The 24,847-nt window shown below is 39.6% G+C and overlaps 1 protein-coding gene across 1 annotated transcript in view; it reads left to right on the forward strand.

Moving 5' to 3' along the window:
* Window positions 1–24,847, forward strand: part of LOC133343745 (zinc finger protein 608-like) — a 45,449-nt gene that overhangs the window by 12,132 nt on the left and 8,470 nt on the right. The window contains 1 exon segment of the mRNA XM_061553518.1: window positions 16,387–16,774. Within this exon segment, the coding sequence (XP_061409502.1) occupies window positions 16,387–16,774 (388 nt within the window).

A 24,847-nucleotide genomic window follows, 5' to 3' on the forward strand; every position in this document is an offset into this window, starting at 1 on the left:
TTTCACGATGCTGTGATGTAATAATCCACTTGGCACCTGCAGAGCAATTGATTTTTGTTTTTTATAAAGCTACCTCCTCCCGTGGGACGTCCTCTCGGATGAATTCCATTCCTTGGCTGCCACTCCGTCATTTATTTTTGGCCATCGGCCACAATCACTTCTAGTAATGTATCCGGCCCGAGCCCCACTTAACACTCGTTTACTGGCACAGAAAAAGAATACGTAATAATTATTCCCGTAAAATTGTAAAAATAATAATTGTAACTCGTCGAGAACCCATTGCACTGCAATGGAAAATAAGAGACTAGTAATTTCCATACTATTCTCACAATCCTGTACTCGGAACACTAAAAGTAAGCTGCTTTTTACATAATAAAATACTTAGATAAGATGTATTGTGAAGGTTTTTTATATATATTTGAAGATGTAAAGAATAGTTTGGTGAAATATTCTTCAATTACATTAATGGCACGTCCAGTTTAACAATTTTAAATTAACCGTGTCGGTCTTCTATATTACTTTCTCCCGCCTCTTCGGTTAAAGCTATTTATTACGTCTTCCGAACTTCTTCATCATCCACCTTTTCAATGCACTTCAATGTTTATTTGTCACACGGAAAATCTCGTTTAGCCAGTTACCCAGCAAACTTCAGTGGCAACAGCACGCGGTCACGAACAACAGAGTTATTGTTAGGGTAGAAAGGAGCCCATCTAGCAGCCAGCCATGAAACTTCGAGACGTATATATTTTTTTATCGTATGATTGAACAACATTGAAATTTGTATAGCATCTAAATGCAACTGCAGCTCAAGACAGGGACAACGCTGGAGACGAAGGTGAAACCTGCATGGGGCATCCACGAGGAGAGTGAGGAGACTCATGGGAAAGATTGCAATCCCGCAAGCATAACCCTTGGCCAACGAGGCCAAGTCTAGGGTCGGCAAAGTCACTGGGGGCAGCATCAATGAGTCCCAGGGACAATGGAGCTGCCAGGACAGTGCTGGCATGTCCCAGACACCAGGGCAGTACCAATAATTCCCAGAGAAACAGTAACAGGAAGGAGAAACACCAAGTCCCATGGTAACCAAGCTACCCAGGACACTCAGAGCAGCATGAGTGAGGCCCGGGGCAGCCAGGGCAGTGCCAGCATGTCCCAGACACCAGGGCAGGTACCAATAATTCCCAGAGAAACAGTAACAGGAAGGAGAAACACCAAGTCCCATGGTAACCAAGCTACCCAGGACACTCAGAGCAGCATGAGTGAGGCCCGGGGCAGCCAGGGCAGTGCCAGCGTGTCCCAGACACCAGAGCAGCACCAATAATTCCCAGAGAAACAGTAACAGGAAGGAGCCAACACCAACTCCCATGGTAACCAAGCTACCCAGAACACTCAGAGCAGCATGAGTGAGGCGAGAGGCAGCCAGGGCAGCACCAATGAGGCCCATTGATGGAGCAATGGGACTCATTGGCAATACCAATGAGTCCTGTTGCTGTACAGCATAGCTTTCTTAAGCAGAATACTGTGCTGGATATAGTACAATACTTTTTGGAGTTTTGGTGTGTGACGAAACAATTACGATTGCTTAAAGGTCACGTTTAAGATGCTTTCCTAATAATTTAATTCCCCAACAATGTATGCAATGCTTATCTCCCAAATGGCCTTGCCACATCTTTTATGGCTATGTGTTTATAGGCCAATTTGTTGTTTTATTATGTGTGCACACGTGCTTAGTGTTGTGCTGTATATATATTATAAGGGCAGTTTACTATACACTTGTGTGTTCCTGATTTGTTGTTACAGGTATTGTAAGTTTGTTTCCAAGAATGTTCAATTGAAATGTAGAATATGTAGATTACATGCAGACTCATTTGAAAATTGTAGGACCGTTCTAATGCCGATCCCCATAGAGCTGTCCTCCCCAAGCACATCCTCAGCTGTGTTGACGTTACAGACAGGTGACGCTGATGAAGTATTTATAACCAGCGGAGTGGAACACGAGTGTTCAGATGTGGTGGGGTGTGACTGGAAACAAAATTAGTGTGGGAAGCGTCCGACCAAAGTCCCTGGCAAGTCTTTTGTGCGGCGCTCACAATGCTTGCTTGCCATAGTGGTCGCTGAAGCCCACTCTGTATGCTCGTTCTCCTGCCCTGTGGGTCAAACAAACTTTCGGTGGTTGAACTGCCAGTGACCTCATCAGCGCTGTCAGTTTTTGTGGAGAGAAGATCTGAGCTTTGGGCAGCGCACTGTGTTGACCTAGCAACTGTTTGGTACATTTGAGGCCATTTAATTTTGACCCGCTATGGCTTTTCATATCAAAGACATTTAATGATTATATATTTGCCCACCTTTTTGTATGTGATGCATGGCCTTGATGTTTGACCAATCAATGGCAAGCAATTAATTTAAACATCCATATTCTGCTTAGGCTGTAACTTTCAATACATCAGGATTGATCAGTACTCTATGTAAATGTATACCAGAATATTTCATGGAATCGACATTACTACTGTAGTTACATGTGTAGTAGGATTGCACTTAAGGTATCATCATCATAAGCCATGATCTATATGAAGACCTTCCTCACGCTGTATATTCCAGTTTCCCTTCGAAAAATCCATCCAGGTCCTGCAACTGAGTGTATTGCTCTGTCTTTGCTTTGGATATCCTATTGGGTTTCCTTCGTTGGTTGTCACTCTATGGTTAGGCTCAGTGTGCCCTGCCCAAACCCACTTACTCTTCTCAACAATGTGATGTCTCTAACTTGTCTCTGATCCACGTGTCACTATTTCTTTTTTTATTCTAAGCATGCACCTATAACTGTTTCTTTCTGCACTGTTCAGCTTTTGATCCATGCTATTTGTCAATGTTCATATTTGTTCATGGATCATAGCAGCTAATATGCATGTCCACTGATTAAAAACGGTATCTTTTCAGCACATGGTTTTCTTGCTTTTCATTCCTGAGTTCAGTTTTACAAAAACACTCAAACCTGCTCTTGTCCACCTGTTTTTTCATCATCATTTCGATCCCATTCTGCCTTTAGTAACTACACTAGGAATGTGTGCTCGGGTGTGTGTTCCAGTTGTCTCCCAACATATACCTCAAAATATCTTCATTTCCGTACTTAAGATGTAACACTCTAAAATACATTGGCTCAATTATTAAATATTTGTTGTTGTTGTTGCAACATAGCCTTTGCGGTGCTTAAAATAGGTTGTGCGATTGCTTTAAAGACCCACTTTTGTCTGTGAGAAGACCACCCCCTCAGTCATTTTCAGTGAGTGAATAGCGTGCATGTTGAAAGCCCACAAGTGTGCCAGGCAGGGGGAGCTGGGATCGTGTGAGTGTGTGGGGGGAGGGGCACATAGGGACCAACATCGTGGACGTTATACATCCTCGGTCGCCTGAGATCTACGGTACTTGCTCGAGGCTTTAGTTTTTGTTCTGTTCCTGTTTCATTTTTCTCCTTGCCCCTTGTTTAATTGTCATCTTAAACACGTGGGTTTTTTTGTTTGTTTGTGTGCACGCATTTGTCCTTTTAAATGAAACCTATTCTTATTCGTCCTTTTGTTATGTTCGTCCAACAGAGATGTACATAACTGTAAATGATGGTCTCTGTATTGGTTTCACTATACTGTAATTACATATGGTTTGTTCAGCGTTATTTACAGTCAGATTTGTTAAGCAATGTGCAAAGTATAATGATTGTCTCTGTGTACAATGGCGTGCAGTAATATTTCATTTGGTCGAGTTTGTATTACTCTTCTGAACTGAATCTTTTTAGTCTTTATGCCACCACATTTTGTCTGCCAATCCTAAAATTTGCGATGCCCTTTGTGGTCCACTCGAACGCCGACACATTGGGGAAAATGAGCGAATTTTAAGAATCGAACAGGCTAAAACCTCTCCTGAAAATACACATCGGGGTTTTTGCCACTGATTTGAGAAGTTTGCTCGCTTAAAAAAACTCACTCAGTGATTTTCCACCAATTTATTGCATTGACAAATTTAGTTTTTTTTATCGCTATACATCGTCAAGTAAGAGGATCCACGGATAGTTTTTCCCACATCAATGGAAATTAGAGGAGTTTAACTGAATTAGTACTGCAACTACTTAATCGAGCAGTAGATTAACATATACGACTGTAAATTGTTTCTTGTTTAGTTGAACCACGTGATGTAACAAAAACATGGCATCTTTACACTGCAGGTGCAGAAGATGTGCTGTATAGGTTTAAACTCGTTTAACTCACTAAATCCATTATCTTCAGGTTTTCCGACTACAGTATTTAATTGAAACACTGTACTCTATTGCTCTACAGGAAATTAATTGCTGCAAACATGCCACAAGGTAATTCTATGCTTGCAGTTTTAGCTGCTCTGGGAATGTGGATTAAAAATGCTTTTTTTGTGTGCAACCCGGCATCTGCACAATCACATAGCATGTGTTGTTGCTTAGTGTCCATGGTAATGCAGCCCACTTAATGGTTTATAATAATGTAATTTATAACGTGGGGTCGTGGAGCTGTGGCACAGCAGTTGGTGAACTGTGATATGAACCCAGAAACTTGATTTTGATTTACAGCCACGACTAAAATCCAATTGGCAAGTGATGACTGTGAGTGTTTGACCATACTGCCCCCATCCCCTTTCACCATTCAACTTATACTGACCAGCGTGGTGAAGTATGGTTCAACAATGCCCATGAACTAAAGTCGTATGGAGCTCATAGTCCAGCAGTGGATAGACGAAGGTCTGTACTGTGCAGTGCTATGTAATGTACATAATCCCACGAGTGTAAGCAAAGCTACAGCATTTTAACAGTATTGAACACGTGTTTTATTGTCTGCCTAGTAATTTATATTCTCTTTTATTTAAGCTGTGTGGTTGCTTTTTGTTTTGTTTAAACACAATTAGCCGTTGATTTAATTGTACCATTATCCAGCTGCCAGATGCACTCTAAAGCAAAGAGGCAGATTTTTCCCATACCTCACTCAAGAAGTTGCAACACAAATTAGTGAGCTTTTAGATCCAGACATCCTGTCCTTATGCGGTTGTCATTTCCGTCTGTTTTGTTCAGGTCACGTTAAGACTTGCCACTCCTATGAAAGGAGGTGTAAATTTAATTCACACACCATCTAGATCAAGTAGTCAAGGTTATCATGACCACATATACTGTTTTTTTTAAAGGTTTTTCTATTCAAAAATAAATCCCCTACTGAGATGTACGGTAATTTTTATTTTATCAGTCAACTCTCATTTTCGCAGTGTTTATTTAACCAGTGTTTAGGGGTTTTTTGTCAGAACAAAAATATAAATGCAGATCTAGCTTGTTTAGTTTTTCGCAGAAAGAAAGCTGAAAATAAATTCGTGCAACTTTTTCCTGAATATCACTTTGTCACGTTCTTAAAATGTTGCAAAACATGTGTTAAATAATGCACCGTCTCATTGCTCATGTTTTGCAACACAGTTTGAGCGTTACTGAGCCAATACAATCTCTCACAACCCATTTTGTCTCCAATAAAGTGTTACGCATGCAAGCCCAATCTCAGGGAAGCAGCAGGGGATACAGTAAAGACATGACACCAGCTTGGCCTATACAATATTTAGCAAAAATATATATTCTGCCATTTTAGTGTACATACGGTCAACATAAGAACCCAACGTAAATAAAGGTGACCATCCTTTTCTGTCATTAGGGCATTGATCCCAGTGTTATTATGAAACATCTCCTACCTTTTATAGGCGTGAAACAAATTCAGCGGTGTTGGATCAGATTGGCCCTGATGAACACGTGGGCCTCTCCAGGCAAATCGGTGCACTTGTGCTTTGTGCAATAACAAAAAAAACATTTTGAAATGGTGTTTGAACAGAGTTGCAATCGCATGCAAACATTATACTCACTCATGCCGCCCATGTTAAACAGCAACGTGGAGAACATTGTCAGGGTGCACTGCCTTGGTGTGCGGTATAAGTCTTATTTTGTATAATCAGGTGAGAACTGGAGAGACCGGGATATTGATTTACAAGGATTTATGGAAATGTTGGTACTGTACGTATAATTTACTGTTCTATGTCTTTTGTATACGGTAAACCTTTTTACGTCCTAACAATAGCGTTCATTATAAAACATATGTTTTATTGTAATGTATTGTTTAAATTGTTTGTGGCACTAGCCAAAGTGCCTTTTGTTCATTTAAAGGGTCTCAAAAAATATGATTAATATAGGTCGTTGGGGCCAGGATGTGGACATTAATTCCAGTGTATTGCTTGGTAGAATGATCTCATTTCAGAAACAACAAAGAATTTTAGCTGAAGACATCGAAGCAATTATAATGCTTTGAGCTCCACGCTACCAAAGTGCAGCCTGTCACAGCTGCTAATCCTGTAATGGAACAGAATTTGGTGGTCTGGTGTCAGAAAGCGTGTTAAAATAAAAGCTAGGAACTCAATGGCAAAGCAAGGGCTGCGGCAGATAATGGCATAGCCAGCAGGGAGGAAAGCCTTCATGCCTGACTAAGCACTGAGTAGATTGCTATTGATTGGAAGCAGACATCTCGATAATGTTACTCTGGCCCTGAAAGGCACTCTTTGTCCATGTCATTTTTGGGGGCATGTATGGAGGTCCCTAAGATGGATAGGTTGTTGTCTACTTTGGATTCTAAGGATTCAGCAAACATGTCATAAGACTAAAAATTCCAAACCTGGGGACCTTACAACACATTTTTTTAAATTGTTGTTTTGACTTTTAATATTTTTAGGTTTTATTTTGGCACAGGTAAAACCCATTGGGTAAATAAATAGCCATTTTCAGTCGGAACCTGGTTACATCATATGAACCTGGTTACAGCAACAACAAAACACGTGAACAAAACAATCCAAAACAATTGTACATGGTCAAGTTCTGAGTGGCAAAGTTGTGCAGAACACGGTTATAGAACACATCACATATAAAAAAGAATGATTGTTAAAATAACAACACATTCTCAACGATAACATTTTTCACGATGTAAAAGTTGATGTGCCGCTCGACTGTTTAGCTGAAAAAATGCAACCAAAGTAGTTTTACTGCAGAAAAACTACACTTACAGATTTGCTTGTTAAGCATGTTCAATGTGACTCAAGATTGTACCTCAAGATTGTACCTCAAGATTGCACCTCGATATGAAACTTACAAAAATAATTCAACCATTTACCTCCGTAAGAATAGCATGAAAGTCAAACCTGGTTTCAGATTGGCATAAACAACCTTTTCATATTTGAGCAGCTGGCCTATATTATTACATTTAGACATGATCTGGTAGTTATTCCCAAGATATTTTGCTGGCATCTTTGAGGGGAAAAAATGTAAGCATCTCCAGATAAGAGTTATATACCTGTAGAAACCAAAATATTTATACATCCAGAAAGTGGTAGCACACACAAAGTGGTAGAAAGGAAAGGGCAGAGTCGAGATTTGCATCACAACTAATGTAGGGCTGAATGTGCTTTGATGTAGAATCCTGATTTAAAATGTTTTACGAGTCATGTTAAAATTTCAAGGGCATTTCGACAGTAGTTGATTATAAGTAGGTTTTTTTTTTTAAACGGATTGATTGCAGTGTAACACTGGGATAAATTACTATTATATTTGATTCATTTTGTCGAGTATCAAGGTATTGTCATGTTAAAACATGCCAGTTGACTTAAGCAGTCGTAGCCTTTTGTGGGCTGTTTTATCGTCTTGAGCCATCTATCATTTTGAGAGTAAGTGGGGGAGCGCACTCTTGTTTGGACAATAGGGCATCACCCCTATTGTTAAAATAAGAAATAAAATAAGAGCAACAAATACAGCCTTGTGTTGTTTTTTTGAGGAGGGTTTGTGCTGTAAATGAGTCAAAGGACAATCTGTTCAGCGTTTGTGTGTTTCAGGTGCACTTTAAATGAGTTTCACGTTTAAATATTTTTTTCATCCACACCAAGGTCTTCTTTCTCTGTAAAGGAACACATGTATTTAAAAAAAGGGTGCCTTCACTGTTTATGTCAGTGACAACACTTTTCCAACTGATCTTACTTCAAATTGAACAGTTTCAACGAGTGGTGAAAATGTGTGGTCTGTAATTAGAAATTATCGCATATTTTTGGATTTTTAGTTGGCACTGGCAATGCAGCATTATTTTGGCAACAATTATTAATTCATGCTTGATGGCAACCAAATATATGGATTTAAAGTGCGTGCCCACACAACGCTGACGTTATATTAGTACACAGTACAGCATTTTCAAAATATACCGCTGGGCAATTTGCACAAAATCCCATTCATTGTTTTAACTTTCTAGTTCGCAGAGAGCGAGCAAGTGAGGTTTGGCATGAGTTGTTTTTTTTGTAGCGAGCCAGAAAGAATGCCTGTTGAGATGGACATGTCTGCTAGTTTCAGTTATAACAAAGCATTTGTTTTAAGCTCGTTTGCAGTCCCCAGCGAAACATAAAGGCCGGCTGGTGGTCCCACCAGCACTCTGCTCTTTCCAGCCACTGGCGTCATTTGCAGTCTCCTCTCTCGGAGGTTTTTTTTTGCTTTTGTGTAAATCTCTTGGCTTCAGTTTTCAGAAAATATGTTGGTCAGAGGACACCTGAGGTTTTTTGGGTTGATCGGCAGGTTGAGCATTTTAAAAAAGATCTAATTGCTTGTCTATTACACTGAAATAGCCATAGATTGTTTTTGCAAACATTTGCAGTGGTTGTACGAATATTAATCTGTTTATATATTATAATGCAGTACTGTGTGTACTGTGTAGTTTTATATTGTACTGTAGTGTGAAATTGTAGAATACTTGTTTTGCAGTGCTATAGTTTGTAGAATTAATGTTTTTTTTCCATCTCCAAAAGCCACACACTGTGAAATTGTATTGGTTTGTAAAATGTACGTTCATGTACAGTACAGTCAAACTCCATTTATTCGTAACCCGATTATCTGTGAATTTGATTATTTGGTACCGTATTGCCGAAACCCAGTTGTCTCTTTCAAATATCCGGGGTCCAGACCATGGTTAAACAGAGTTACTTGGCAAATTATTCCAATTACTCTATTTTATCCATGGTCACTCCCCTGGATAAACGAGTGAATCCCCAGTTGGGACCCCGGATATTTGGAATCGGGTTGCTGCCCCCCCTCCCCACCCCCATTTACCCCCGAGATAAATGGAGTTTGACTGAACTGAACATGAACGTACATTGTAAAGAGGTATGTATATTTCCATCATCGTCATCTGCCAAAATAAACCTCCTTCCCATGCGGCCAGCATTTCACGATCATGTTATGTAATAATTGGAGCGCCATGGTGCCGAGATGTTAACTATCTCACCTGGTATACAGGAAGTCGTGGGTTCGATCCCAATCCGTATGCCTGTATATTTGGAGTTTGCATGTTCTACCAGTGGCCGTGTTGAATTTTCACGGGGTCCTTCGGGTTTTCCCTCCATATTTACAATTAATGTGCATTTTGAGTATTTGGCTGCTAGAAATTTTCACGTGATAAGCCACTTCGTTGAGCTATCATTTGTGACAGGTCGCTTCTGAAAAAGAGCTATACAGCTCAGTGGGCCTTACCTGGTAAAAATAAAAAGTATAGTTTATGTAATAATTCATCCAGCACCAGCATATAAGCTGATTTCCTCGGTGGTCATTCTCGTGCGCACGTTCCTTTCTTTAGCTGCCACGTACCCCCAATACACTTATATTTTACACTGCACATATGCAGAGCTGTATTTAAAAAAGTTAGCCCTGTACATAACATTGTACATGTGTGTAATGTACATATTTGCACTATTGTATTCCACAAACAATATACGGTAGTCCACCATTTTGTTAAATGTTATTTTCTCTGACAAAAAAGTTATTGGAAGATATATTATATTTCTCCTGGTTGTAATAGTGTTGCGGTTAGTAGGCGGCGCATTGAGTTTGATGCCCACTCACAGCCACCAATACCAGTGGCGATTATTTGAATTGGTCCTGGGCCTCCTCTAGGTCGAATGAGTACCTGGTGCGATGTATAATGTGATGTGTAAATATTGCCACTTGGGAAACAAAGGTGGCTGGGTCTGGTACTGGCCACCCACCCCTTTGTGTGTTGTGCTTGTCTTCACAGGTGCTCGCTAACAGCACTTGCCTCAACAGTCTGTTAAGGCTATGCAGGGAATCTTTTTCTTTGTCCATTTCATTTCCCCAGTGTTTATGTTTGAACGCAAATTGTGTTTTGGACGTATCTAACAGGATGGGGCCCTTAAAAAGCTTTTGTCCTGCTTGGAATTCACATGGGGTCTGTAAAGGCTTGGGAATGGGGAGGGGGGGGGGGCTTTGTGATTCATTTGCTAGTTCACTGATGTCTGCTTTCCCCAGTCGACTGTCACTTCCTCAGCTCCTCCCCTTGGATCTCAAGGGCTTTTACCCAGATGAGGTTGAAAAGCGAGCTGTGGCTGACTGCAATAACAATCTTTGTTTCAGTCAAACTAAAATCGACAGCTGTGCAGAAATGTTGAGCGTTTAACAGGAATTTATCTTGGAAGTTTAGCTATGTTGACATGCTTGGTGGTTGTACTTAAGAAAACATGTTAACGAGCTTTATCATAATAAATGTTGAGTGGTTGTATGTGGTGCAAGCAGCATGGGCAGATGACATTTGTAGCTGAAAAAACAATGCATTTTTCATAAGTCATGGTAAAATATTCATGCTTTGATGGGCTAATAATATCCTTTTAACATTTAACTTTTGCTGGAATAGCACATTCACATACAAGTGAATAATGGACATCATTTCATACATTCAACATTTTGAAGCCACAGCTATTTAAAATGAATCATGCGTACTCATTAGTATTTTGTTCACTAAATTCCATGACATTTACTATTTTACTCTACCTCGGTATGAAATTTGCAATAAATAAAGCGTATATATTTTACATTTGAAGTGCCATGTGGAACAGGGACGTAATACAACAGTGTATGTTTAAATGACTTTACCTGCACAGGTATTGCCCTTAAAGTATCTAGATTAGGAAGACTTTGTTCTAATTTAAATCCATACAAAATATAATTTTAAAGCAAATCATTGACTTATCGCATGGGCATGTTTCTATTAAATTTGCATCCTGTGGGGTGGTCTGACTGCTTGTGGAGTTTAAATGCATTGTTGCTTTCATTTACACAAAAGAGCTCGGCTTAAAAAAACTGCAATTGATTTCCCTGCTTAAATTAGCACTGAGGCAGGCGCTTTTCTCTTTTTTACAGCCCTGAGTCAATTGCGCAAATTCCCCATTTCTATGGCAGGTGCAGATCTCCACATTGGTCAACCACTGTTGAATTTACCCACAAAGCGGTACTCATTTTGTTGACCCTGGAAGGATGATGGGTTTAGTCAACCCCCAACCAGGTTTTTAACTTGCAACCTTCCAATTGCGTGCCGCTTACTCTGCAACTGAGCCACCTGGGCAGTGATGACAGCTGTTAATATGACTTGCAGTTTACATTGATCAATATAAAATGTTGCAGATCCTCTGTGAGCTTGCATGTCGTTGAACAGTCATTGCCTTTTAAGGGCTTAACGTGTAGATTGAGCTGCGTATGCTATTTCGAATAACTAAGAGAAAATGTATAAACATGTACAATAATAATTTGTTCAATACAATAGTGTATTTTACTATACAATAGGAGTGTTATTTATTGTCTTCTAATAGATTCTAGCTCTATTAGGCACTAATAAATAGATGTCTCATGGGGTAAAAAGTGAATTCTTGCTTTCATTACCTGGGATCACAATACATACAGTGCAGAGGGTTACACAGAGAAGCAATTACCTGGCTTTGCTTGAGAAGAGAAGCTATAAAGTGTAATGGCTTGTGCCCAGAAGCAATCGTGCGGGTGTATGAAGTCAGATCAATTACTCTGCCCTGTTATAATGACATTTAATTCAAAAGCCCAGGTGCAAAATAGCACCGGATAAGGCCATTCTTAGCGAGATGAAATTAATTGTAAATTATAAGCAGTGATGGAAAATAAGTGCACTATGGACAAACTGTGGTAATCCCATTGATTTATAGTGACGCGCACCATGGTTCAATAAATCGCAATGATCGCTGGAAAAGTGTGCGTTACCAGCTTTGTCCGCAGCACCGAGTCCAGGCCACCGTTAATAGCTGTGACAAATTATATCAAAGCCCTCTTTGTTCACTGGGGGTGGTTTATTCATGCGTCACTGGTGTAATCCGCAGCTGTCCCGCAGCAGGCTGACAGTCTCCACAGAGTCTGAGATGGCGGGTATTGGCATGTCTTTGTTTTCATGCCTGTTCTTTTACACAATATGAGCTCATTTTTCAATCCTTGTTTTTGTTTAAATGTGTCAACATGCTGGGGTTTTTTTTACTTTCGTACTGTGCTTTAGTCAGCTCCAGTGTTTTATTTAAATAGTGTGCTAATTTTAAAATCAAAGGGCTGTGTAATGCATTAATTAAAAAAATTCATTTCATATATTCCATAGAATATTGTATACATCGTAATTGTCATCAGCCGTTCTGTTTCACTACTGCATGAAAAAGTCACTGGCATCAGCATCTTTTAATAATGGAAAATCTACTTGCACTTCATGTCATCATCTTTCCTGCCGCTAAACATGTTACTTCCTTTGGCTAAAATTAACTCATTAGTTTTATAAATTGCTGGTCGTGCGTTATTGCTAAATATTCTGCTCAGCGTATGTTTTCTGCCAGATTCTGTTGGGAATAGTTGAGTACTAAATTAACATTATATTCTACTGTTGACCACATACAGGGTATCGATCAAATGAGAGAACATTTTAATCAAATACCACTATGCTTGGCTTTTATCGATTATGAAAAGGCATTTTATTTATTGAATATGGAAGCAGTCATCCAAGTTCCTCACAAACCAATCCATAAAAAAATGAACATCAGAACCATGTATAAAGAACGGACGTGTGTACATTGAGAATGCACAATGAGAGCTGTGAATTAAAAACGAAGAATCGAGCAAGGAGGTGTGCTCTCACCAAGGTTATTTACAGCAACATTAGAATATATTTTCTTAAATTTACATTGGACAAAAATATGGATATTGAAGTGCTTCACAAAGAATGCTGCAAAGTTGATCTCAAGATAATTAAGCAAAACAAAAGTAAAGTAGAGTAATCTACAACACATTTTCTTAGGAAATAAAAACAATGAAGGGATGCAATGTTAATATTAAGCAGACAATCAAAAACGAGTAATGAAACAGGAGTAGAATTAAATAAAGAGTATGACGGAGTGCCTTTGGAATTTGAAAATTATAGGGAAAAGGAGCATAACCAATGTGGCTGCATCCTTTTATCGATCCTGAGAGACAGAAAAAGAAACGCAGGGATTGGGGGAACAAGCACAAATCGTATCAACTACAGTATAAAGAAAAGTAAATGGCCTTTGATAGAACACGTTGCAAGACAATGCGATGGCCAATGAATGAGATTTGTGACGGCTGGAAACTCATCCAAGAGGACGACCACCGTGGAGATAGCGCAGTGAGATTAGTTCAATAGAGTGAGATGGGTGGCAGCAGCACTGGACTGTGAGGAATGGGGATTCATCTAGCAGTGGGTAGACAATGTCCGATGATGAACACATTATGTATAACGTACTGATAATTCAAAATAATATCCAGAAGAATGCTCTATAACACATCTGTCAAGGGAATATTTGACCATATTTGATCTGCCTGCCTTTAAGCACTGTGCGTGTGGACGTATGCGATCATGCACGTTTCAAGCTCAACGTTCCTGTTTTGTTATCGATTAATCAGCTGTTAAAACAACCATTCTGATTAATGATAATCAGGTCTTTGGTGATTTTATGGATATAATGGCCTGTTTAACATGCATACCGGGCTCTTTGTGAAAATCCAAGCAAGCGTTGTGAAGCAAGTGACCTGTTAAAAGTTGGGTCTGGCATGTGTTTGTTCTAAAGGCCATTAGGCCTGGGCATGCTCCACTGCCAGCACTGGGCTACATCTCGCTTGTAGAACAACCCAGGGCTAAGTAAACATGCCTGAAGTGCTCTTCAATTTCTTAGAAATTAACACTTTAGTGCCAACTACTGGATTCGAATTCAGTACTGTATTTGTAATGGATAAGCAACCTCAACTAAGGCACGAATATAGTCCTCTTTTTCTAGCTGTTAATGCAGCAAAAGAAATGATTGTATATATTTTTACTTTTAATTTACAAAGTGTAAAATATCCTAGTAGATGTCTAATGCATGATGAAATACTCAACTCATGCTCTCAATTTAAGTTTCCATGAAACAAGGATCATAGCTATGTTGTATGAAAGGTAAATTAACATGGGAAAAAGCAGAGGGCACACCACACTTGGCAGTGTGGGTGGCAGCTAAGGCATCATAAATAACTAAATGATCATTAATACATTTGCCTTGGTTTTACATTCACAGCCTATTTTTAATTCAATTTTTAACAACAAATGAAATTGCCGTATTCTCTGGATTATTAAGACACTCTGAAAAGTGAGATGGACCCCCAAAACTTGAAGCTGGTGTCAAAGTTACACACATCCGACACGCAGATACCTACCACAGATCATATGTCACATCCCAAACGCTTGCTTGAAAATACAGGGAGGGGGAAATTGCGTCATTCTGGAGAAGATGGCATTATAGTCCTGGACAGATATGAGTGTTTAAAAAAAAGTGCCCTGTAATGGTTGATTATTTATGCCTGGAGCCCCTGAAAGGGCCGCGGGTAGCTTGTCTGCATTTTCCAGTGCGAACTCTATAATTTGTACCCTATAAGGCCTGTTCAGCCATCTACTATTTAAATGCTAAGTCTCTGGGTGCCTACTCCCTTAATCCAGCACCCACCCCACTTGGCATGCTTGAATAGTAAACCTTTGGGATGCACGTTTGGGGGAGGGGGGGGGGGGTATTTGTAATCTGATGTTGGTTTTAATGAATGGAAATTAAAATTGGTAAATGCCGCCTCTATCCCGCGTCCCCTGCTTTTGTGTCAGTGCCTTGATAGCCCAGGTGAATACTGAGTAGAAGATGAGTAGATCTTGTTCAATGGATATTACCTTTACACTGATGTTCAATAACATCACCAAAAGCAAGCCTAAGTGTTAAAATGCACTCTTTAACATTCAGCTAGACTGCCTATTTTGATCAAATTTAGTATCTTGACTTTAAAAATGTTATTTTTTTCGTGGTGTGTGTTAATCATTAAATAATTTCCCAGGTCATAGTATCGATTTCAATCTCAAAAATTGTATTTACCCAACACATTTTTGTATTTTCAGCTGTGTTGCTGTGTTAATGAAGCAAATATATATTAAAATAGCACCGGACTTCTAATATATACTCTACAAAGATATGCTTAATTTATCACTTTCAAAGTACAATAATTAGTTTGAGTTACCTATCGGTCTGCCCAACCATTATAATGTTTAATTTTTACTTAACTTTCGTGACTGCAGGAATTCATATTCTTTGGTTCTTTCGGTAAAATCACGTAGATAGAAAAAAAATAACAAAAATTAACTTCGACGTTTCGATCACAACACAAGCGATTGTCATCAGATGGATCATCATCAGGAGCGATCGTCATCAGGAGGATCGCCTGTGTTGTGATCTAAATGTCGTAGTTTATTTTATTTACTTTTATTTTTTCTATCAAGGTGACTTTACCGAAATAACCAAATAATATACGTTATAACGTTGTATAAAAGTAACTGCGACCTGGATTAGTTAAATGCTGTTTTGTATGTCTTTGAGTTTCATCTTGTATCATATTAACTTTCCAATTTTTTTGTACAAATTTCCTCAGTGAATGGTATGCTAAATTAGACTATCTACTTGGGAGGCAGGGTGCTATTTAAAATGCGATGTATTAGTTGTTACTTTATCATATAATCTACCAGCATCTTGAAAGTTCCGTTTTTTTTACTTCCTAATATGCACATAGGGATTTACTCGCTTTGTTGAAAATGACTTGTGAGCAAAAGCACATTTAAGTGGTTGACTATCTTTCACAGTTTAAGAAGATAACACAAAAATCATATACTTTATACGCATATTTGTATTGTTTTGTCTGTTGAATTAAACAAAAATGTGTCCTTGCATGTGTGCATTGTGATATGTTAGTTAGGCTTAGCTCATTCGAGTGAATTTGAAAAATTCTCACAATGCTCAACTCCAAAAAAACTTGTCTCTTTATGTGCCTGCTCCTGAAATTGCACATTGTACTCATTTGTCTAGGTTAAGGCATGGACATATCAAGCATGACATCAGTTTGCTGATGGCAATTGTTTGTTCAACAATCCCATTGTGATCCTTTATTTGTTTTGATTGCAGGCCGATTCACAATTCGTCATGCCAGCACCCCCACCACCTCCCACAATGCTGCTGCCCTCGTCACCGCCCTGCACACCCTCTCTTGTGGACTCTCTTGAGGTAGAGGACCCTCGGCTGATGCGGCCTCAGCAGCAGCAACAGACTTTGTCCGGGGCAGTGGGAGGAGGCGGCAGTGGCACCACTCTATGCCCCATGGCATGCTCTGCTGGGGGGGTGTGCGCCTCCACGCTGGTGGAAGCCGAGCCGGAAGAGCAGATCCTCATCCGCACGCGCACCGTGGGCGTGAGCACGTGCGAGGCGGCCAGCGTCACGGAGCCCGACTGCCTGGGACCCTGCGAGCCGGGCACCTGCATCAACCTGGAGGGCATTGTCTGGCATGAGACTGAGAGTATGTTATTCTTCCTCACCCCCCCCCCCCCCTCCCTCCACTAGTTGCACCTACCTCGCAGCATTGCGGTGTCATGCCATTTATATTATTTAGCAGCATATTTACCGCATAGCCTTGAAAACACTTGATGCTGCCGGCGATGTATTGGTGAGCACAATGGACTTCAAGAGGTTGCCAGTTTGAGCTCGATCCCGGGCGCTTCAGTTGATGGACAGGACAAGTTTATTAAACCCCACCCCCTCGCCTCTGTCTACCCAGCAATATCAATGTGTACACCGCATTTAGTCGATCGGCAGGTAATGCCTGGTGGGGTAAAGTGTGAGTGCTCCTAACTATTCCAGGGCATCTGGCCAGCATGAAAGAGTAGGCCAAATGCCCTCTGTAGGGGTTTTCTAGAGCTCCCCTCCAATAGAGGCCATTCCATCAGCAGTGATTTCAACAAAACATTGCAATGTAGAATGGTGGTGCTGTGGTTAGCGCACTGCACTATAATCCCGGCGACCTTAGTTTTATTCCTGACTACTGCTAACATTAGTGGCAAATGATATATGAATAGGTCCTGGTCTTCAAATCTCATCTTCGCCGACACATACTGACCAGCATGTTGAAGCATGGCCAAACACCGCCCAGGGTTTAGAGAGGCCACCATCTCGCAGTAGTTTGACTAAAGGGCTGAAAGTCATTACCTGTATATTTTTGATACTTCACTGCAGTTTTGCCAAGAGCCTTTTGACAACAATTACATTTAATATTTAATTGCGCTCTTCAGCACACAATGGGTTTTTTGTACCCTTCTATGACCATACATCATATATCGTTGTGTGCCTGAGAATGTATTCTCGAGACGCGAATACAACTTTAACTAAGCCCATTGTTCTTTGGGTGCTTTGGTAGTATAATACTCATCAATATTGGTTTTCATTCTTCTGCACAAAAGGCAAAGCCTTCCCCCCACAGCCTTTGGCTTGACAGTGCATCACTGGAGACTGTTAGCCATTGTTTGTCTTGGACATATATTTTCACTGCTTGGTCACTGTTGGGCTTCACTCCTAGAAGTTGGCTGCTTCTCTTGTCATATGTTTGTTGGAAGATCTGCTCAAAATCCCAGTCTTTCCCTGTTGTTTTTGGGTACTTGGTTTAGGAATTCTGCCGTTAATGCTGCTTGACTGTCTCCAGCAATAGAATTATACTTGACAGCATAACATTTATATTTTTATAATTATGTACACTAAAAAAATGATTCACCATATCGTAAAAAATGATCTATACAAAGCAAATGCATTTGCACAGTCATATTTATTGCTTTCATCGTGCGGAGCATACAGGTTTAAACTATGTACTTTTATGTTTTTTTTATATACAGTACTATAAGATATGGGAATGCTGTTGTGGTGTAATGGTTAGCACACTGGACTTGCAATCCAGAGGTCACCCGTTCCCATCTCCAGACATTTGCACCTCCGATTAACACGGTTGGCTACGTACAGTGCGAAAGAAGTTCAACATACATACATGGCGGTTGATACAATGGGCAAGTTTTTTAAATCCTCCCCACCTCTCTCCACCCAGCAATATAAATGGGTGCACCATCGTTCGTTAGGTCCACCCTAAATAACACCCACTGCACAAACCATGGCAGATGCGAATACCGGATGCACAAATAGAACATTAAAACTCTCCAGTGTGTGACTGGTCATCCAAAACAGACCATACAACATATAACGACGCAATGCCCGATCCACAAATATACGAAGGAGACTTGACGGCCGACACACTAGGCTGCTCCTGATGCGGTTATTTGGCTTGACCGCCTGAATGTGAAATTGTAGTTGTTGCTTTGCATCTCCATCAGCCGCACGAAAGAAGAAGATTGGCAGGTTGCATGTGGTGGAGTAAAGTGTCGGTACCTCCACTTGTCGTCCCAAGGCCAGTGTGGAAGAGTATCCCCTCGGATACCCTCTAGATGGGCTGTCTATAGCTCTATTTACTTTTACGATAACATACTACTATACAGGATTTACGAACACAATACATTTTGTTTGTATGTTGAACTTCTTTCGCACCGTATGTAGCCAACCGTGTTAATCGGAGGTGCGTGATTTGGCACCTTTTGTCAATATCCCCATCGCCGTCATTAGAGCAAATCGCTCTAATGACGACTACTCAATCAAGATGTCAAAATGGCACTGTATGTAAAATCACAAACCAAAAAAACATTGCTTTATTGTAAGGGACAAAAAAAGTCAAGTTTTTAAATGGTTAAAAAGGCTCTGGCTATTAGGCCACGTGGGTCAATTTAATTTGTCATAATATTGCTGCCTCCCTAGTAGACACAGTTATTCCACATGGCAACTGTTCAACGACTTTCACCTTGCCAAGATATTTATTGTTGATGTCTTTGACTCCTGGTGTTTGCATTGTTGAGCCTATATTAACGATTTTTAACTGCCTGACAGTTTTCCTGTACGTAGCTAGAACCATGTGTCGACAACCATGTAATTGTTCCCTAGTTTAGCTAGTACTGATACAACTGTTATGAGAACGTATGAACCGATGGAGAATCCTGGAGTGCTGCTACATTTATTAAGAACAACTCTTCATTATCTGCAGTATTATAAGCTTATGCACTAAATATAATTTTCAGATATATGTATACAATAGTAATTGCACTAATGGGAGACAATAGGATTTTGATAGCATGCTTTGTCCAGATTATGCAACACAGCATTTGTTGTGTTACAATAAGCCTTCAAAAGTGCAATACATTCTACTCGGTAATTTCCGAAATTTAGCTTTCAAATAGCAACATAAAGTAATATATTGTAGTGTTTTTTTCATTCTCATTTTTATCTTGCCAATGAATAAGTAGTTGTATTTAAATCCAACATGCAATAGACTGTATACAATAATACTAAAAAAATACGTGTGGCCCTTTAATTAAGGTAAGGACACAAAACGTGCATCAATACTATTGTTTACTTCCATAAGTGCCGCTTTGATACAGAAAACAATGACAGGAGCCAGTTATTTTTTTTACTATTATATTAATGGACACTGAAGTATAGAAGAGACTTGAAAATGGCATAGTTATGAACGGCATGGTCACATACATCACAGAAACACCTTTCAGTTTAACACGTAGGCTTTCGCGACCAATATTACTCATAATAAACGTTTTTTGGCGAATTGCCCCATGATACTGGATGTAATTACCAGCGAAACGTCGTACTCAAAAATTGTAAATGTTGTGGATTCACTCTTCAACACACCGGTGGGCTAAAGTACTGAACTATTTGTCCTTTGTCAACGTAAAACTTTTTTTGCTGATTGGCCGTGTCGGGTGGTGGAGGGTTACGACACATTTATAAATAACGCGATCTAACCCAAAAACCTTTATTATGAGTAGAAACACCTCTATTGATTATGGGTATTCCACGTTTTTAACATAATTATTTTGTATGTATAATTAACACGAGAGTTAATTTTCAAAATCAAAAACTAACAAACGCTAATATTTCCCACAAAGCACACAGCAGCTTATACTGCATGTTACATTACTTAGTTTTACCACCTGTAAATGCAAATTCTCATTACATTATTTTTGAGTAGCAGAAATTTTCACAGGATTTTACTGAATGGACAGGGGCGAATGTCTGAAGTCCCGTAAATATTATTCGTGCAGTTACAGTTATTCTGCTTGCAAACGATTGCGAGACATGGAAACGCAGCCATGAATGTGCACTCAGTCAAATTTGATTTGTATAATGGCACCGGAGGTACCCTGCTGCAATTCTCAAAGGCGTGCGGGATTGTTGTACGAAAGTGCCATATAATTCCTCAGTCTCACACGATTGTGTCAATACGTCTACAATTTATATTGCTATCCAGTTGGGGTATTGAATGCAGTGTGTAAAATTGATGGATACCACTGAATTTTCATATTTTTGCATTGAGGATTCTCTGTGTGTGGAATGAGTTACTTGGCCTGGCATTTAGGTCCCTGAGGAGGTTCAAGAAGCAGCATGTTTCAGCGGTGCCAAGTTCTGCTACATAAAGCATGCAGAGCATATGTGTCGTGCTAATGTGAATGCGGGAGATGGTTAGGCCGTAATTCTTGTGGAATGGAAGGCGCAAGTCCAAATTGTATTAATAATGAACAGGCATATTTTCCAAAGCTTTGCAAACTTGAGAATGTGCCCATTTTTATTAATTTTCTCAGTGCTGTGTTGTGAACATTTTTTTATTCGGATCTTACCATAACATTACACTGGAAAACATCAAGTGTGTTTACATTGATTGCACAGAAAAGTAGACGGAATGTATCACGGTACTTTACATGATGTTAACTGCCTTGAGGGTTTTAAAAGGGAAAGAAAAAATGCGTTAGGGTAATTGGTAAGGGGTTAGGAACCTGGCAGTAGGGCAAGATAGACTACGTCTTGTTTATTTACCCTTTGCTTTGATTCAGTTACAACCATTCTCCTGTATAACACCGTATATTTGAACATGCATGCGGTTTTTTTCATTATTAAAGCTGTTTAGAGCCATTTTTATTATACGTTCATCCATCTCCAATTTAAAATCCTAGCAACTGATTTGCATATGATTGTTTTAAACTGCCCCAAGTGAACAGTGTCTCCTGGAGCTATTTATTGTTACAATTTGAGCTCATTAACAGATATGAGTGATGATACGCCTAAAATAATACTACTTTAATATATCATTGACGCGGTATATGATCCTTATGGCGGTACCCTGGGGTACCAAATAATACAAAATAGCCGAGGCAATTAAATATTTTATTTCTGGGACACTATTTTTTCCAGGGGTGTACTTAACTCTGCGACTGGGGTACCAATCAATCCGAAATCAGTGCTACTCCGCGATGTCGAAACGCAGCGAGGACGATTGCGCTGAAACCCTGAACGCTCGTATGCACCGTAGTGGTGCCTCATCGTGTACAGCTCGTCGAGATGAGTCGATTGCCGCATCGCCGACCATCAGCAGACTAAAAATGACTGCATCACGGACATTATGCGAGAGCCGGGGTACTATGGTACCCTGGGGTACTGCCATAAGGTTCATATGCAGATAGAAATGCGGGCTTGTGGTGGTGTGAAGTGTTAAAGATAGTATCTGTCTTTTAAATAAGTCATTGTGTGCATTTTTTTGTCAGTATTAACAAGGCGTACCCTATTTAAAATTCACATAGGTTGCAAGACTTTATGATGGGCCAATGGTCGGCCTCTTAGCGTAATCCTCTGCAATCCCTCCTGGTGCTTTAAGCAGGCACCGTCATGCCAGTGTATCTGTTGGGATGCACTTAACGCAACAAGGCAGTCTAATCCTCGTGTCTGTGTCTTCTTCACAATGCCAGATTACTCAGTTTTCACTGGTGAAGCATATTTTCGGTGTCCCTCGTAGCAAACCCAAAACAACAAATTGCCGAATAAATGTTTTGTAGCTGTAATTATTTTGTATGTTTTGAATGTGGTCGGTGAGTCAGTATGTCTTCCTTAAGGCTTAAAGTCAAAACCGCAAAGTCAAGCATTTGTTCAAGCAAGCATGCGACTAGATCTTGGTTACTCCAGTTTTGCGTCGTATTTTGAATACGGTGTTTTCGAATGTGAGAATCGTTTATACTGCGGTTGTGAAACGTGTGGAAATCCCGAGAAGCTTTTGGTTTTTTCGGTTCTTAAAAAGTCCAGTCATTTCAGAAATAAATGAGCGTGAACTTAAACCACTTCTTAGTTACCCTACGCGTAAAAAATATTGCATTAATCTGCAAATGACTACAAGACACGAGCAGCTACAGTAAAACTGTAGCCTTATTTAATTCGTGTTTTGAATTGTATGTAAAATTCAGCATTTTTCAGAGCATAGATTTACATTTTATTTTCGTGTACATTTTGAATATATTTCGGCAGCATTTGGACTTTGTTTACTGGATGTATGTACTGCACAGTATTCATTTATTTCCTACTGCGGGCATTTTTATTTGTATTGCTCCATTAAATGTGGAGGATTCATAAAGCTAAGGCCATAATAACATCTGTCGTTTGTCTATCTCCTTCAGCCAGACGGTTTTATTGGTACATGGCAGCTGCACTCTTATACGCTTCTCAGTAGAACATTGACACTGATTGTTGATATCAATTTATTTCAAAGGCTCAAAATACATATCTGCGGTGTATGATTTGGCTTTTATAGCACCGCACTATCTGTCACGAATAGAAAAAACATCGCATAACAAGTGATAGTAAAACCACTTGTTTGGTTTGCTTATTTGCTTTATTACAATTATTTTAATGCAGTGTGAGGTAATTGCTAGTCCTCTAGGTCTACAATTGTAATGAGTGTTGTTTTAGGCTTAACTGACCAAAGCAAGGCCCTCACCGGACGTAGGGACTGGATTCCAGGCTGGGTCACTGCGATGGCAAAGTTGTTTCCTATCCATTAATGTGCCCCTCTGCTACCTTAATTTGCGTTAAGCCTAAACATTCTCAAATGTTGTCCAGTGTGCCTAAGTGTTCTAATAAGCAAGCGATTGGTTAAAACAATACTCTTTGCTTTTGTAAGGGCCCAATGAAGTAAAACAAAAAAATTCTACATCCATTTGTATTTTTCAACAGTTGTTTAACATGATGGAAACTCAAGTGAAACAAGATGCAGAGGGTTTTTTTTCGTATCCAAAACTGCTTGACATTAATTGAAAAAAGCAGGGCAAGCAATCTTTGTGCCAGACTGTTTGGCCTCAGTTGTTTAAAAGGTCACTATTCAAGATCTGCTAAGACTGCTGACAATGCACATTTCCCCTCTCGCATGGCACGGCATCTTAAGCGCACTCCCAGTTGGGTTTCATAAGAACCAAGCTTCTGAAACTAATAGGGTTAGCTTGCAGTAACAAAAGCCTCTCTTTTTGCATTTCACTGTGACATTGTTCCGCCGTTGGCTATTGATTGATTCTTTCAGCAGGAAGAAATTACAAAATAAAAACATAGACCTTTTTCGTTATTTAATATCACTTGGGTGTTTTTTAGTTGCTATGTTACCAAATTATTCCTTTAAATACGGTGTTTTTTTACGTAAAAAAACACATTTGTGAGTAAATCGAAGTCGTTTTATGTAACACTGTAATGAGTGTATCCAATTGACCATAAAATACTGACTTTTGTGAAAATGTGTCAAAACACGTTCTGAGAATGGCCGGGCTGCTTTTGATTCTGCTTCTCAGCAGCGACTCTGCTCTTCTAATCAATCTCTAGGTTACACATTTTACAGGTGTTACAAGTTAGAAGTCTAAGTGTCAATGTTTCCGTTTTCTGCTGTAATTCAGGTATTTCATGCAGGATGTATGACTTTATTAATTCAAAAATGAACTGCAAACACAGCTAATGGAATTAAACTTCTGTGGCATTCCTGGTCTAAAAAAAACATTGAGGTTATTAGATGCTAGCAGTGGCTTTATGTAACCTTTTGAGATTTTAATGCAGTACGTATGTTTCAAGAATTGTTTCCAATTTTCAAAAAAGAATAAATGTTTGTTGATTATCAAAGCATTTCCGAATATAACCAAACGTTTTTCACCAAGTGAAATCACACTTACTTTGAAGCACTTAATTTACTCAACCTTATCATGTCATAGATTTGCTGATGATAGTTTGGTATTCTGGGTTTAAATATAGCATGATGAGTGTTAACCATTTCTAAACTTTGTGATCGTGCCTTGCATTGACTCAGGCCATCATCCCTTCAGGGTCAATAAAATGAGTTCCACTTGGTGGGGTAGTCAACAGTGGTTGTCTTATGTATGGGAGGACTTATCCCCCACCATATGAATGTGGAATTTCCACCACTGGGTGAGGGCTGTAAACGGTGCTCATTTGGGCAGGGAATCACAGTTTTTTTTGTTACGAAATAAGAAGCAAAGTTGTAAATGTGAATACGATATTTTGTACCGAGTTTCTAGCATGGGGAAGAAAGCTTTCTGTTTAAAAAAGAAAGTCTGAATTTTAACCAAGGTATTCATTTTTCTGATTTTCAAGACATTTAAAATATACTGCTTAATTGCTC

Source organism: Lethenteron reissneri, chromosome 18, assembly GCF_015708825.2.
Source record: "Lethenteron reissneri isolate LAM-NWPU_2019-01 chromosome 18, ASM1570882v1, whole genome shotgun sequence".
Taxonomy (NCBI): Eukaryota; Metazoa; Chordata; class Hyperoartia; order Petromyzontiformes; family Petromyzontidae; genus Lethenteron; species Lethenteron reissneri.